Raw genomic sequence first — 15,965 nt, 5'->3', positions numbered from 1 at the left:
AATAAGGATTGAAGGAAGGTAGAAAGGTACATCCAGAATCACACATAGGACTCTAGTGAGATCACGCTGTGATTACAGACATGCACCACCACGCCAACTTCATTAAGCACTTACTATATGCTAGCAGTGTTCTAGGTATTGAGGAAATAGTAATGAGTAAAGCAGAGTCCCTGCTGTAATGTTTATTCTTATGGAGGAAGAAAATAAGAACAACAGATGATTTCAGTAGCGACAAATATGAAGAATATAGAAGTGTACTGTATGGGGAATAATGGGGTTGGGCGGCATAGTCTCCGTATAGTGAGCAGGTTACATTTCAGCTAATGCTAGACAAAGCCAGTCACCGAAAGCTCTAGGCTAGGGAGTGAACCAGCCAAGACAACCGAAAGTACCAGGACCCCGAAGAAGAAATTGTGGCAATTCCTTGGAGCAGACAGACCAGGGGAGGGGCCGACCACGTATGCCATGAGAACGTTTTGATTTTATTCTAACTGCTGCAGGAAGCCTGACTGACAGTGTTTGTGTTTGTTTGCAGTGCGGGGAATGGAACCCAAGCCTTTCCTCATGATAGAGCAAGAATTCTACAGGGCCGGGGATTTAACTCAGTGGTTCCGCCGTCTACCTCGTAAGTGCAAGGACCCGAGGTCAATCCCCAGTGCAAAAAAAAAAGAAAAGAAAAGAAAAAAAAAGAAAGAAAGAAAGAAAAGAAAACTTCAAGAATTCTACCACTGAGCTACATCCCTAGTGTGGCGGGATTTTAAAGGACTGCGCTGGCTTCCCTGGGAGATGATGAAATCTATTGCATTCAGAATCTAAAATACTTGTTGTCAACAGCGAGATCCTGTCTCAAAAAAACAAAAAAGCAAAACCAAAACAAAGTACTTGTCATCAACCAGTTACATCCCGGGCTACATCTTGTCCAAGGGGAAAGCTCCCAGGGACGCTCTAGCCAGGGCGTCAGTGGCAGGAACACTCAACATTCGTTGGTACTTTTAAAGAAGTCTGTCACTTCCGGGTTGCCCGGCGCTTCCTCTCTATCCGCCGCCGTCTCTGTGGTCGCCGGGGCCCCGCCCCTCCCTGGGTCTGTCCCCAGCCTCATCGGACTCTGCCCGCGCTGGACCCCGGGCGCGTTGGTCGGAATTCGGGTTATGGCAGTCCCAAGGCCCGCGCCCAGAACTGGCGCCAGGTGAGCAGGGAGGCCGGCGAGGAGAACCGGCGTGGGGGGCCGTGTCCCCGGGGCTGTGGGAGAGCGGCCTCTGCCCTCCACGAGTCTGGTGCCCCGAGCTCCTACTCCGCGATGATATCTTCTACGCGGAAGAGGAGCTAGCGAAGGGGCGCCCACCCTCCGCTCGGGTCCCAGGCTACCTGCTCTCAGGTGTGGGACCTTTCCCTCGCAGCTGTCCGCCTTTTTGTTTATTGTTGGCTTGCTTGCTTTAGAACCTCAAGTGCAATTCTGTGAAGGTTGATGATCCTTGTCAATTCTTGTCACCGCGTGAGCCTCTCTTTTACTACCCTTCTCCCTCGTGTACTATTCTCAGTGCCATTTCACCCCAGGGCACCCGTTCTTGTATTATTACATTGCTTTTGAATTAATATAAATAACATGCTTTGTTTTAAAGTGTGTGTGTGTGTGTGTGTGTGTGGTACGGGAGATTGAACACAGAGCCTCCCCCTTAGCTACATCTTCAGCCCCTTTTATTTCTTTATATTTATTTATTTATTTTTGAGACAGGGTCTTGCTAAGCTGCCTGGGCTGGACTCAAAAACTTTCCATCTTCTTGCCTTAGCCTTCCAGGGCGCTGGGATTACAGCAATGTACCACCTCTCCTAGTTAAAAAAAAAAACAAAACAAAACAAAAAAAAACTTTTTTACCTAGCATTGTCTTTTGGAAACCATCCGTACTATGAGTTTTCGCTTGTGAGTGCTGCATAGTGCTATCCTGGTTGCATAGAACCCCTTTTATTTGTTCATTTCCCTAGTGATGGGCACCTAGATTGCTTCCAGTATTTTAATCATCACAGACAAGACTGTACTGCGTATTCCGGTAGGATACTGGTAATCTCTGGGTTAGCCACTCCAGAGTAAATTAGTAGCCCATAGCTAAAACTCTGGAGCAGCTGCACCCATTTATACTTCCCAACAGCAGTGCATAAAGGTTCCTATTTGTCCATCTCCCCGACATTTGGTATTGAGCAGGCTTATCAATCTGATAGGTGCCATTGTGTTAATATAATGCACATACTGCATTTGAAATGTGGGTCTTGCCTTTTGTGAATTGCCTACTTATATCCTTCACTTATCTATGGATCTCCTGAATTCTGTACAGGAATTCCTTGCCTGCTCTAGATTCTACTTCCTTGTTGGTTTTACTCTCTCCAAGTGCCTTCTTCAGCTCTTTTAACTAAAATCTGTGGTTCTGGGTTAAACAAAAATATTTCAATCTAGTCACATTAAATCCATCAATATTTCCCTTTATAGTTTGTGGGTTTGGGATCTTATTTAAGAAGGGCTTTCCCACTTAATATCATTAAGGTGCCTTCGTGATGATGTTTTTTCTGTATTTCCTTCTGTCATTAGAATGTCACATAGTAAAGTCACTTTTCACACCAAGATCTATTCTTAGTAGTTGCCTGGTCCCAGGAAGGAACAAAGTAGATAAACTTGATATCTGCTGAGGCTTAACTGACCTTGAGGCTTCTCTCTGCCTCCTGACTTTTCTTCAGGGCCAAGTTAGATCTGCAGCTTGTCCAGCGGTTCCTGAGGATACAGAAGGTCTTGTTTCCTTCTTGGTCATCACAGAATGTCTTGATGTTCCTGACTCTCTTGTGTGTGGCCCTGCTGGGTGAGTGAGTGAGCCCTGGGCTTTGGTGAGGGAATTCAAGCCTTACTTTTGGGCCTCTTTCCTTTGCTTTAGGGTGCTGATGAAGCAGGGACTCAGGAAGCTTTCTTCCTTTTCCTTCACCACTGATTTCTCATCTCCCTCCTGCAGAACAATTGGTGATCTACCAGGTTGGCTTGATCCCCAGTCAGTACTATGGTGTCCTGGGAAGTAAAGACTTGGATGGGTTTAAGGCGCTGACATTCCTGGCTGTCATGCTCATCGTCCTCAATTCCACAGTAAGGGCTTTTCTTTTGTCTCTCTTCCTCCTGTCCAGGGTGAGTAGAATGCCCAGTAGGACTTATCCTCCAGGAAGCAGGAACCGAGCTGTGGGCGTGTGTGTTCCTTTTCTGGGAACCAAAGGGGTGGTTGCCCTGAGAGTCAGAACCCTAGGCAGGGATTGATCTCATTATTGGCCCACTTGAGACCAATTTCTCAGGTGTTTTAAACCTAGAGCTAGGCCACAAGGTCCTGGTTTAATTTGGCAGCTAGTGGAAATGGTCAATGTCCCTATTATTCCTAAAACTCTTGCTTTGGGGACCCCAGAGAGCTTTAAAACCAGGATTCACAACCAGAAACTGCTGCTGCTCCTTTGGCACCTGTCGCTGTGACTTAGCCTCGCACTGCATCACACCCCAGCCCTTGCACCTGCTGCTTTCTTGCGGAATGGCCCCCTTTCTCCCATCCCTTGCTCGGTTGGCTAAAGCCTGCTCATTTATTTCAAGATGCCTCCCTGGCCACCTCTTTCAAGTCCTTTCTTTTTCATATTTCTTCTACCAGACTGAGCCCCTTTTCTATACCTAACTAATTCTGTGAGTTGATTGTAGCTGTCACATTCCATACACCCTTGTCACTGTCAGCTCCCCAGCTGGCCTGTGGGCGCTTTGTTACTTTAGTACAGAGGTGCCTCACAAATATCGAGGCTGTGCCAGAACCCAGCCTGATGTTCCCTGTTGGCTGTTTTCTAAGAAAGCCACTTCTCGCCACACTGTGGCACTTAATGGGCCTTCAGTCAGTAAGCACCTAGGTAGATGCAAGCTTTTCTACTCCGGGGGGCAGTGGTTGTGCTCCCCAGTCTCCAGAAGCTCCTCTGCTCTCAGTGTGCCACAGTACACTGTCACAAGGGCGCGAGAGTCTTGCCTTGGATGAGCCCTTCAAGATTCTGTGAAAGAATAAACACAGGAGTGAATGAGGAAGGAAGAATCCTGTGACTGAGGCTTTCAACTAGGAAAGTGCTGAGCTTTCAGAGTGGGCTGGACCCGGTCAGCAGAGGCTTCTACAAGCCCTGAGCTTTGAACCAAGACTTGGCAGGAAGCCATCTCTCCCTTTCCTCCCTTTTCCTTGCCTCCTCCACTGCACAGCTGAAGAGCTTTGACCAGTTCATCTCCAGCCTGCTGTACGTGAGCTGGAGGAAGGACCTCACCGAGCACCTGCACCGCCTCTACTTCCGGGCCCGTGTGTACTACACCCTCAATGTGCTGCGGGATGACATCGACAACCCGTAGGAGCCCCCTCGATCCTTTCTGCCCTTTGCATGCTGGTCCATCCCTGGAGAGTCCCAGCTGCAGACCCCACAGAGATCACGCACAGTGGGCAAATGCTTCTGCCCCAGGCTGTGTGTGTGTGTGGTGCTCTGTTGGGAACCATGTACAGGCAGAGAATAGGAAACCAAAGAGGAGCCCAAAAGTAGCTCCCTTTTGTCTGTTTCATACCTTGTGCTTCCAAATAAGGCAAATGAAGAAAGAAAGAAGGCAAAAGAAGAAAAGTTACTGTTGTCTCAGATTCAGTCTGGGATTCATATCTGAGTTCTATGATCTCTGAGCTTCTACCTCTTACATCCGTACACTAAGCCCTAGGTTCCTCTTCTATAAAATGAAGATAGTGATCGCTCCTATCTCAAAGGATGGAATGAGGGTGAGATGGTACAATGCGTGTAATGTGCAGTGCCACACCTAGCACGTGTTCCAGTGTAAGTTGCTGTCGTTATTTGTAGGTCAGGAAACTGAGGCCTCAGAACCGCAAGCACCCAGGGTCACTTCTGTTGTTGGGAACAGGAGTCCGTGTGGCCATGGTGGTGAGAGGGGACCTATGGGGACTCTCACTCCCATTCCCGACCCACTCATCACAAGTGTAGGAAGCGCCTTGTTGCCAGGGCAACCTTTCTTCAACTCAAGTTGAGCTCTGCCTGCCGCTTAGGTGCTGGGAAAGCCGCCTGCACTCTGCCACCTTGGCCTCTTCCTGATGGTTTGACCTGGGTGAGGCTTTCATAGCCAGAAGCTGTACTGGGCGGGCTCAGGCCCATAGAGAGCTTGAGGCTTGAACTAAAAGGACCATGCTCCTGATCACCCAGAAAGGTGGCTTCTCTACCCACAATTTCCCTTTGGCTCTGCTCAGAGCTGGCTCCTGCTTCTGAGCCTTTCAGTTTTACTTTCTTGAGGAGTAAACTGAGGCACCAGAAGAAGCAACTGTCTAGATCCCCATTTAAAGGCCCTAAGGGTTCAGTTCCCTCTAGGAACCCTGCCTCGGCTGGTGCATCTTCCCATGGGGTCATTGCTGAGGGCACTGAAAGGCAGGGCCGGGAGAGGGCAAAGCACCTCGATGCATTCCTCCCCAGAGCCCAGCTCACTGACGAGTTCTGTGTCATTGGCTGCAGGGACCAGCGCATCAGCCAGGATGTGGAGCGGCTCTGCAGGCAGCTCAGCAGCATGGCCAGCAAGCTGATCATCTCCCCCTTCACCCTCATGTACTACACTTTCCAGTGCTTCCAGAGGTGTGTCCCCTCCTCCTCCCAGGCCCCTTTCTTCTCTCCAGCCTGGTGTTTTCCCCGAGTTTCACAGAGGTCAGGTCAGGGTCCAAGAGAGGCTTCTCCTCCCTCCCCCTGTCTAGCTCATGTGCTAGGCCCCTGCCCTTTTGGTCCTGTGGTGTTTCAGAGTCGGGAATCCTGGCAGTCTTGACAACTCACATGGGAGCAGAGGCCCATGGGCTACTGAAGTTGGACGGGGTCTACCTGAGAAGGGGCAGAGGCGGGGCTGAGGCCTGTGAGGTTCCTTGGTGCCCCAAGCCCTTCTCCGCCCTCCTCCTCCTCCACCTTTCAGCACAGGCTGGCTTGGGCCTGTGAGCATCTTTGGGTATTTCATCCTGGGAACCGTGGTGAACAGGACTTTGATGGGGCCCATCGTGGCAAAGCTGGTGCAGCAGGAAAAGCTGGAGGGAGATTTCAGGTACGTACCTTGCTTAAGGTTTGTTGTTGGGTTTTGTTTTGTTTTGTTTGTCAGTTTGTTTGTTTTTTAGTAACAGGGATCAAACTGTGCTTGCAGGGCAGGTGGCGGGTTTTTTGAGATAAGATCTGGCTATGTAGTTCAAGCTGGCATTGAATTCACCATGTAGCCCAGGCTGGGCTCAACCTCATGATGATCCTCCTGCCTCAGCCTCTCAAGGGCTGAGATTACAGATGTGCACCACGACACCCAGCCTTTCTTGGGGTGAATATGGTTAAAGGATAGGACCAGGGATAAGGCTGACTTAGCTCAAATCCCAGCTAGCCAGTTACTAGCTTTGTGATCTTGGGCGAGATCTTTCACCTCTTAAATTTCAGTTCTGCCATCTGAAGTGGGATGATTCAGTTGCCATCTGAGAGAACTAAAGAGATTATACATGAGAATCACAGAGCAGTGTCTCGTTGGCCATCACCAGTGTCATTACCACACAGTGGCCTTCTCAATTACTTCTGTTTGTTTTGTTTATTTTTGTTTTGTTTTTGAGAGAGGGTCTCCCTTTGTAGCTCAGGCTGGCCCTGAACTCCCTGTGTAGCCCAGGCTGGCCTTGAACGGGAGACAATCCTACTCAGCCTCTCCAATGCTGGCATCACAGGTGTGCCTGGCCTCTCACCTCCTTCTGGTCCAACCACCCTTTCTCGGGTCTTTTGGGCCAGGCAGCTGATTGATGTGACGAGTGCTCTACCCGCTTCTTGGCCTCTCCTTCAGGGAGGGCCTGGGGGAGGAGGTGCCGTGGAAGGGAGAGCCCCATCCTGTCCGCAGAAGACTGCCACCGACCCAGGTCCTGGGGTTTTCTACCTGAGACAGTCCAGGGAAAGGTGGCAGAGGCAGTTGCAGTGTTGAGTTAGAGCAGTGCCCCAGGCACTGGAGAGGTGGGGTTTCCTCTAGGTCCGGTCTCCCCGCCATCAGCACAAACATCCCTTCTCCCTGCCCAGGTTCAAGCACATGCAGATTCGGGTGAATGCGGAGGCTGCTGCTTTCTACAGGTGAGTCTGCTGGAGATGCCCCCACCACCTGGCAGAGCTGATAGCAGAGAAGGAGAGATGAAGTCCGCATCCTTCTTGGCACCACGCACTCAGACTGAGCATCGTCACGCTTGGCTGCGACCCTTTCCCTCTCACTGTCCCCGTTGATTTGCTTCTGGAGCTGATGGCTCCTTGTAGTGGCCAGCTTTAGGGTTAGTGGGCTACCATGCAGCCTGCAGTGGCCAAAGAACAAAATGAGAAAGTGCTCCTTGCTGATGACTGGAAGGCATCACCTCTGCCTGTCTGCCTGTCTATGAAATAAGCTGTCTTACCAATGCCTGGAATTCAAGTCTGATTCTTTGTGCCTCGGTGGCTTGGGTGGGAATGGCTGTGCCCCAAGGCCATCCAGTGGAGCCTTGCCAGGGCTACTGATGACAGTGTTGTGAAATATCTCAGGCCAGGGCAGGTCCCTGTGCTCTGCCTGTGTGGGGCCTTCTGGTTAGCAAGGGCACTCATATGGTACAGGCCTCAGGGCTTTGTGTTTCAGAAGTTGTGTTTATCCTTGCATCTTCCTTGAGTTGTTTGCTGTCTGTCTCTGCTGCAGTTTGCAACCACCACCACTTAGGGGCGCTAGGAATTTGAGCAGGGCTTGGTAGAGGGCTTTGCTTTTGGATTCCGAAGCTCACTGAGCTGAGAAAGGCAGGTTAGTTCTTGGAGCTCCAGACTGGGTCTTGGGCAGCCGCTGTGCAAAATTTGAAATGCACCCTCTCATCCTCCTCCTTTGCCTGGAGAATTTATGCCTGTCTTTGCGGCCCTGTCACCTCCTCTGGGGAGGTTTCTCAGACTCAGTGGGAGCAGTCACGTCTGTTTGTTGCCATGTCCCTGAGGATACACTTGACCCTGCACATTCCTGGTGAAGAGTGCAGCATGCTGCCTGCCCTCTGAGCTGCAGGATCTACAAGGACAGGATCTACTTATCCACCTCTCACTGACTCACACAGAGCCTGGTAGTAGTCACTGCTCCATTGTGTTCGATGAACAGCAGCTCTTGTTTATTAAAGGTTCTTTTGTTTTTGTTTTTGTTTTTCTTCTTCAGTTTTGGGGACTGAACTCAGGACCTTGTGTTTGTGAGGCAGGCGCAGTGAATTTGTCAGGTTCTTTATATTCAATTTCTGTGTGTGTGTGGCCCTGGGAGTTAAGCCCAGGACCTTCACACTGAGTTACATCCCCAGCCCTTTTTTGAGACAGGTCTTGCTAAGTTATGAAGTTGTGAAAGCTTGGAACTTGTGATTCTCCTTCCTCAGCCTTCTGGAATGCTGGAATTACAGGTGTGCACCACCACACCAAGCCATTTTTTGGGTTTTTGGGACATGATCTTGTGATGCAGCTCAAACTGGCCTCGAATTCACCATCTTCTTGCCTCTGCCTCTTGAGCATTGGGATTACAAATGTGCACCATCATTCCCAGCTTATATTCAGAGACTCATAATTACTAATTTATTACATAGATACTCTTCCCTCCATTTTACAGATGAGAAAATCTAAGGCATTAGATGTTAAATAAACCTCCGATGTCACTCAACTAGAAACCAGAGCCAGGATTTGAACGAGGTCTGGCTAAGTCTAGAGTTCATGTCCTGCCCACAGACAATACCATGAGAAAGAACAGCAGTGAAGTACTAGTGGCAGAAAGTGTCTGAGGCAAGGTCATTTGGGTGGGCCTGATGAGGAGTAGGGGCTCCTAGCCCGCTGAGTCCTCTCAGGCCCCACGGACATCCCAGCCTTTCTCATCAGAGCCGGGCCTGTGGAACACATGAGGACAGACCGCAGGCTTCAGAGACTCCTTCAGACCCAGAGGGAGCTGATGTCCAAGGAGCTCTGGCTGTACAGTAGGCAGAGGGGCCCCTGGAGGTGGGGACCATGGGATGCAGATGGTCTGCTTTTCTCCCACTGCCTGCCTTGAGCAGCTGGCTGTGGTAATGGAATTAACCACTGCCTTTCCACGCTCTGTCCTTGGGAGAATGAAGGTGAGGGGAAGCATGGCCCTGCTTAGCTCCCTGCCCCTCCAGGGCTGGGTCCCCGCAGAGCATGGGAGTGGCCCCCGGTTCTCAAGCGGTCTGTCTCCTGCAGTTGGTGTCAACACCTTTGACTACATGGGCAGCATCCTGAGTTACGTTGTCATCGCAATCCCCATTTTCAGCGGGGTCTATGGAGACTTGAGCCCCGCTGAACTTAGCACCCTGGTCAGCAAGGTAGGAGTCCCTCCTGCTTTCCCCTCACTGCCCAAGGCCTTGGGGTCCAGGTTGTGCTGACTGCTCTCTGTCCCGTCCAGAATGCATTCGTGTGCATCTACCTCATCAGCTGTTTCAGCAAGCTCATCGACCTCTCCACCACGCTCTCAGACGTGGCCAGTTACACGCACAGGTGAGGCTGCAGCCCTGAGCAGGATGCGGGAAGAAGCAGTGGTGCGAGTGGGCGTGAGGCAGAAAGTGGTGTGGCCGTCACCTGGTGCCCGGCCCTACCTCAGCTTCTCACTTCTTAAGCAGGATTGGGGAGCTGCAGGAGGCCCTGCTGGACATGTTCCTGACGTCGCAGGACTGCGAGAGCGAGCAGGGCTTGGACAGGTGAGTTCGGGGCTACAGAGCAGGGCAGGGTGAGGATGCAGCTGAGCGCACCTTGGAGCCTCATCTCTGACTGTCTCCCACCAGGGGCGGGGGGGGGAGCAGAAGGGCAAGGAGGTCGCCTTGTCACCAGCACCCTTGCTGTTCTGTCACTCACTGTGATTTACATCATCTCCCGGCTGATGGAAACAACATGCACAGACCTGCTGGGCACATAGTAAAACAAAGGTCTGCCTAGGACTTTCCTCATCCTTTTCCTCTTCTGCCTGGCCCCTCTCAGACCTAGAGATGTCTTTATTTGTGTATTTTTAGGGATCAGGAATGTTCCTGACCTTCCTGTGCTTTCAAGGTTTATTTCATCTTCTCACTTTACTTAGGCAAATCACTTATCTGTCCCATGCTACCATTTCTTTTTTTTTTTTTTCTTCCCAGTACCAGGAACCTCAAATTCAGGACCTTGCACTTGTGAGGCAGGCGTGGTGCCAGTGAGCTAAATCCCCAGCCTTCCATGTCACCATGTTTTCATCTCTGAAAGGGATATGAAACCAGGCAGAGTGGCACACACCTGTAATCCCAGCACTTGGGAGGCTAAGGCAGGAGGAGCACTGTGAGTTCAAGCCCAGTTTGAACTACACAGCATGACCTTGTCTCAAAAGAAAAAAAAAGATAAATAAATGAAACTTTTTCTTTTTCTTTTTCTCTTCTTTTTTTTCTTTTTTTCCATACCGGGATCAAACTCAGGACCTTGTGCCTGCCAGGCAGGCACAGGGCCACTGAGCTACATCCCTGGCCCATTTAAAACTTTTTAAAGGGGGATTTGAACAGGACTTTCTTCCTATGCAGTTGTGAGGATTAGATTCCATAGTTCTTGGAAAGTGCTTGGATAGCACCTACACACTAAGCTTTCAAAAATTGAGGGGCCGGGAATATAGTTTTGCTTTTTTTGTTTGTTTGTTTGTTGTTGTTGTTGTTGTTTTTGGTACAGGGGATTGAACTCTGGCCCTTGAGCTTGCAAGGCAGGTGGCGAAACCACTGAGAGCTTAGTGGTTCTGGCACCTGCCTAGCAAGCACAAGGTACAAAAAAAAAAAAAATGTTTTGGTTTTGGGGGGTTTTGTTTTTTGTTTTTTATTTTGTTTTTTTGAGACAAGATCTCACTATTAGTTCAGGTTGGCCTCAAACTCATGGCAATCCTCCAGTCTCAGCCTCCCAAATGCTAGGATTATAGGCATGCACCACCATGCCTGGCTCAAATTCCTTAACACTTGCCCTGTGGGCTCAGAGGTTGGGGATGGCACTGGGACTGCAGGAGAGACAGGCATCTGCATGTAGGGAGGAGCTCCGGTGCTGTTAAGTCCTAAACACTCATCTCCAGAACGCCCACTGACATTGGGATTAGATAGCATTGTGACCTTTGGCTTCCTGATATGATTTCTTTGTCCACCAAGTGAGGAGAATGTCATTCATGGGTTAATTAAAATTTGTTACAAACCAGCCATGGTGACATGTGCCTGTGGTGCCAGGTACTCAGGAGGCTGAGGCAGGAGCATTGTGAATTCGAGGCTGGCCGTGGCAACGTGGCACGGCCCTGTCTCTTATAAGAAAAATAAGGGGCTGACGATGTAGCTCAGTGCTTAGAGCACATGCTTAGGGCTCTGTGTTCAATTCCTAGCACCACAATATAAAGAAAAAGAAAAAAAATGAGTCACCTACAGAGCTTTGCACAGTGGACCACAGAGTTGGTGCCCCCACCTCCACCCTGTGTTAATGAGCTCAGGCTGCCATGACAACATACTACACAGTGAGCTGCCTAAGCGATAGAAATTAATTTTCTGGCAGTCTGGAGAAATCCAAGGTCAAGTTGTTGGCAGGGTTGGTTCCTCCAGAGGCCTCTCCTTGGCTTGTAGATGGTCGCCTTCTTGCTCGTCCTCTCCTGGCCTGTGCTCCATGCATGCGCTGTCCCTTGGGTTCACCCTAACAGCTCATTCCAACATCACCTCTTTAAAGGCCCATTCTCCTCATGGAGTTACATTCTGAGGTACCAGGGCCTAGGATGTCGTATGGATTTGGTGACAGAGTACAGGCCATAAGCCCCCAACCTCAGGCAGAGGTGATGTTTCTGGTCGAAGCATCTCCCCGGACAGTGCTCACACCGTTCCCTTCTCTTTCCTAGGGCCCCACAGTGGCCAGCGCCCGAGGCCACAGACACAGCTTTTCTCCTGGAGCGGGTCTGCATCTCAGCCCCCTCCTCTGACAAACCCCTGGTCAAGGACCTGAGCCTGAAGATCTGTGAGGGGCAGAGTCTGCTCATCACTGGCAACACGGGCACCGGCAAGACCTCCTTGCTGCGGGCTTTGGGTGGCCTCTGGGCCAGCACCCGGGGTGAGAGCATGGCCCTTTCTGCTCCTGACCCAGTCTTGGCCCCTGGGCTTGGCATTGTGGTGGGTTCCAGCCTTCTTAGCTGGGGAAAGAGTGAGAAGTGGGCAGGAGAGGCAAGGCAGCACCTTCTCTGTGAGATCTCAAAGCAGAGGCTTCTGTGGGCTCTGCAGGCTCCGTGCAGATGCTGACCGACTTTGGGCCCCATGGGGTGCTGTTCCTGCCACAAAAGCCATTCTTCACTGACGGGACCCTCCGGGAGCAGGTCAGCCGGGTCAGGGGCCCATTGTCCTCCTCACCCACCCACACACAGCCAGGCCTTCCAGCAGCTGGCAGATCTGAGGCCGCGGGAGTTCTGGGGCAGAAGGTGGGTCATAAGGCGGCCATGCCCAAGACTCCACGGGTTCTGAGGAAATTCTGTTCGTCACCCATGGATTGGACTCCTGTACTCAGAGCACCTCCTGGGTGCAGGTAAATCTGTAGGGGCCACTGGCCAGTTATTCACTCGTTTACTGAGCAGCGAGGTCAAATTCTGGAACTCTGCTCCCAGGAGGTTCACAGACTCTTAGCCCCAAATGTATTTCTGAAGGTTCCAGTTTCCTGCCCCACTGTGTGCACTCTGAGTCTCTCCTCGGGCCACGGTGTCCCAATTCCCCTCAGATGGACAGGAGATTGAGGAGGGGTCACCGTGCAGCTCGGCCTCTCGTCAGCACTCACCTAGGCGGTGCGGTTGTATTTTCAGGTGATCTATCCCCTAAAGGAGATCTACCCAGACTCAGGTGAGCCGCCTTGGGTCACAGCATCCCATCTGTTGTCCCTGCTCTGCCTAAATGTGGCCTCACTTGTGCCCTTACTGTTTAGGGGTTTGTACTGCGGCCTCATCTCATTTCTGTCTTCCCCTCCCAGGGAAGAGACACCCAGTGAAGGAAGCAATTACTTCTTCCACCTGGTCCTTCCCTTATCAAGTGCAGTCACTGTCACCTGAGCCGCAGCTCAGCGTTCTGGGGTGTCCACCCCTGCCATCCTATACCCCATCTATTCTGACCAGCCAGAGCGCCTGACAGCCGAAGACACCTTCTGTGCTTTGCAGGTTCTACTGATGATGAAAGGATCCTGAGGTTCTTGGAATTGGCAGGCCTGGTAAGGAGGGTAGGGCTCCTCTGCACCTCAGAGAGTACTGACTGTAGGTAGATTCTGGTGCAGCAGAGCCATCTCTGGGCCCGGGACTGAGGCAGAGAGCAGGACCACACTGGCAGTGGGAGCCATTGGCCCGGAGCAGGAGTACGGGTGTGTGTTTTCTGTAGAGAAGTTTAAAGCAATAATGAAACCGAGTCTTTGCTTTTTATCATACCACGCTCCAGAACGAACCAGTGTAGTTGATACCCACTTTGGCTTGCCTCTGGGGTGTCTGTCTTCGAACCTTTTCTGTCATGGGAACTAAGGGTGGCAGGAAGCAGGGATGAGTCCTTTCATGGACACCCTCCTCCCCTGCCCGCTCCGCGTCTGTTACAGTCCAGCTTGGTGGTGAGGACAGAGGGTCTGGACCAGCAGGTGGATTGGAACTGGTAAGGATGAAATTGGGGCCCCCAGTCAGCTCCCTATGAAGACAGTGGTTCCCAGGGGTCCTGTCAGGGACGGAGTGGCGACTGACCCCAAAGGCCAAGTGTTTAGCTGGTCCATCATGCACAGGTTTTCTGCCCTTGGGAGCAGATTTTGGGCCTTATCTGGTGGGAGCAGCAGAGCTGTGGCTGTGAGTGGAGCCACCTGTCTGTTATGGGGAGTAGGGAGGCAACCTCCACAGAGAGAACTCCTTTTTGCCCAACTTTACAAAAGCCAAGCTGTTGCTTCCTTCCTCCGGTGTTCATCTCAAGGTCCTTTTCATAGGTATGATGTCCTGTCCCCGGGGGAGATGCAAAGGCTCTCGTTTGCTCGACTCTTCTACCTGCAGCCAAAGTATGCAGGTGAGGTCCGGCCCAAGAGTGGGTGTGCTGGGCACCCCCACACTCACAGAGCAGCCCCAGGTGCTGCCAGGACCTGCCGTGGCAGCAGCTGGAGCCCAGAGTCAGCCTTGAGTGGGGTTGTGATTTAGCTTCTTGGGCAGTCAAATAAATGTGTGTCACCCAGCAGTGGCTGGCCAAGGGGTGGCAGCTGTGGACTTCAGGGAGGAACTGGATGTCCCTAGATTGAGCAGTCCTAGGGAGCAGTGGCACTTGCTTCTATGAAGCTGAGGTGCTTTGGCCTAGCTCAGGAGCGTCCCCAGCTGGCCCTCGCCTCCCTAACCCATCCTCTCTTGGAGGCTGAGCTCCTGAAAGCCAGAGCAGCTTTCAGCTTCCCCTGTGCCCAGTCCCGTTTAGGGTTGGTTGGAGGAGAACCCTGGGGGCAGGACTGGAATTTGATCCCTTCCCTCCGTGCCCTCAGTGCTTGATGAAGCCACCAGCGCCTTGACAGAGGAGGTTGAGAGTGAGCTCTACCGCATCGGCCAGCAGCTAGGGATGACATTCGTCAGCGTGGGACATCGGCCCAGCCTGGAGAAGGTACCCCGCCCATGAGGATGAGAAACACCCCAAAGGCTGGGCCAGAGTTCCCTCAGCATCAGGAGTCTGATGGCAGAGGGAACAGGATGTCTTCTGCTCTGGTGGCCAGGCAACCTGATCATTGTGCGTCGGTGTCTCTCGCAGTTCCACTCCTGGGTTCTGAAACTCTGTGGAGGAGGAAGATGGGAGCTGACTAGAATCAAAGTGGAATAAAGCAAGGATGTGAATGGAGCTGAGCCCAGGACAGAACATCTGTCCCCGGGGAGACCAGCAGGACTCATGGGCAAGACAGACCCACGGCCACCTCACAGGGCCTGCATGAACCCAGGCAGTCGCAGGGCACCCCAGGAGTGGCCCACAGGTGACACTGAGATCTGCCGAGGGCTGCCCTGCGGCCTCAGCCAGGGCCTCCACATGCCAGAAGTGCTGATTACTTACAAACTACTTAAGATTGTATTTGTTGAAGAAAAATCCAAACCTGTGCAAGTTCTAGGAAATGAAGGGTCAGGGTAGGAAGGATATCGACCTGGAGTCAAGAGAACCAGTGAAGTATTGCTACAATAGATTTTTAACTCTAATTAACTGGCCATTTAATTTTATAACTTTTTTTTAAAAAGAAAAGTTAAACATTAAAAAAAAAAAAAAGGTTTTGTACCTTTTGCTCTTTCCCTGCCTCCCCTACCCATAGAATGATCTTTTTATTGACACTCAGACTTGGCTCTGAGAGGGAAGGGAGCCCTGCTCAGCAGGCCCAGCACCTGCTGACCATGGCTTTCACCCAGTGTCCCACTCCACTGGATCGCTTAACCTTCAGGGCCCTCCTGTCTTTGTTTTCTTAACCCAGATGAAAACAAATCCCTTTTCCCTTGCCAGCTAAAACAAGATTGGGATTAAAAAAAAAAAAAAATACACACACACACACACACACACACACACACACACACGTCTGTATTCAAGAACAACAAAAACAAACTAAACAGGCAGAACCCAGAAAGCACAAAAGCATGAAGTAGAAAGTTATTGAGCCAAAAGTTCCTTATTCCAGAACAATGTTTCCAAAGTTCAGTTGTCTTAAGTATTGCCTCCATGATTTTTCCAGATTTCTGTTCTTCTCATACTGTTGTTTACCTAATACTTTTAAAACCTGAGCCAGGCAAGATGGTATGTGCATATAGTTCCACCTCCTTTGGAGGCTGATAGAGCCCAAACTCAAGGCAAGGTGAGGCCACAGAAGAAGAAATCATAACTCATCTTTTTTATTTAAATAGATTTGTTTCCCTAGAGGACCTTCTCATACATGAGCTACACCCCAGCCCT

At 51.0% G+C, this 15,965-nt stretch overlaps 1 protein-coding gene across 5 annotated transcripts; it reads left to right on the top strand.

Moving 5' to 3' along the window:
- Window positions 1–1,030: 1,030 nt before the first annotated feature.
- Window positions 1,031–15,555, top strand: Abcd4 (ATP binding cassette subfamily D member 4). 5 transcript variants are annotated; one of them, XM_010645485.2, is made up of 19 exons: window positions 1,032–1,186; window positions 2,725–2,843; window positions 2,991–3,118; window positions 4,241–4,380; window positions 5,533–5,649; window positions 5,975–6,100; window positions 7,090–7,140; window positions 8,914–9,008; window positions 9,250–9,371; window positions 9,452–9,543; window positions 9,666–9,743; window positions 11,912–12,120; window positions 12,288–12,379; window positions 12,857–12,893; window positions 13,205–13,254; window positions 13,627–13,679; window positions 13,999–14,075; window positions 14,533–14,648; window positions 14,793–15,555. In XM_010645485.2, the coding sequence occupies exons 1-19, from the start codon at window positions 1,149–1,151 to the stop codon at window positions 14,859–14,861; spliced, it is 1,809 nt and encodes a 602-aa protein (XP_010643787.1). In that variant the 5' UTR covers window positions 1,032–1,148; the 3' UTR covers window positions 14,862–15,555. The 5 variants fall into 5 exon arrangements, 4 of the variants coding, with proteins under 4 accessions (XP_019059876.1, XP_010643787.1, XP_010643786.1 ...); XM_010645484.3 differs by having other exon boundaries at window positions 9,663–9,743; XM_033766761.1 differs by lacking the exon at window positions 2,725–2,843 and having other exon boundaries at window positions 9,663–9,743.
- The last annotated feature ends 410 nt before the right edge of the window (window positions 15,556–15,965 follow it).

This window comes from Fukomys damarensis, unplaced genomic scaffold (assembly GCF_012274545.1).
Source record: "Fukomys damarensis isolate Sample0158 unplaced genomic scaffold, DMR_v1.0_HiC HiC_scaffold_21, whole genome shotgun sequence".
Classification (NCBI taxonomy): domain Eukaryota; kingdom Metazoa; phylum Chordata; class Mammalia; order Rodentia; family Bathyergidae; genus Fukomys; species Fukomys damarensis.
Note: the sequence above shows the minus strand (reverse complement) of the source record. Positions and strands in the feature narration are given on the sequence as shown.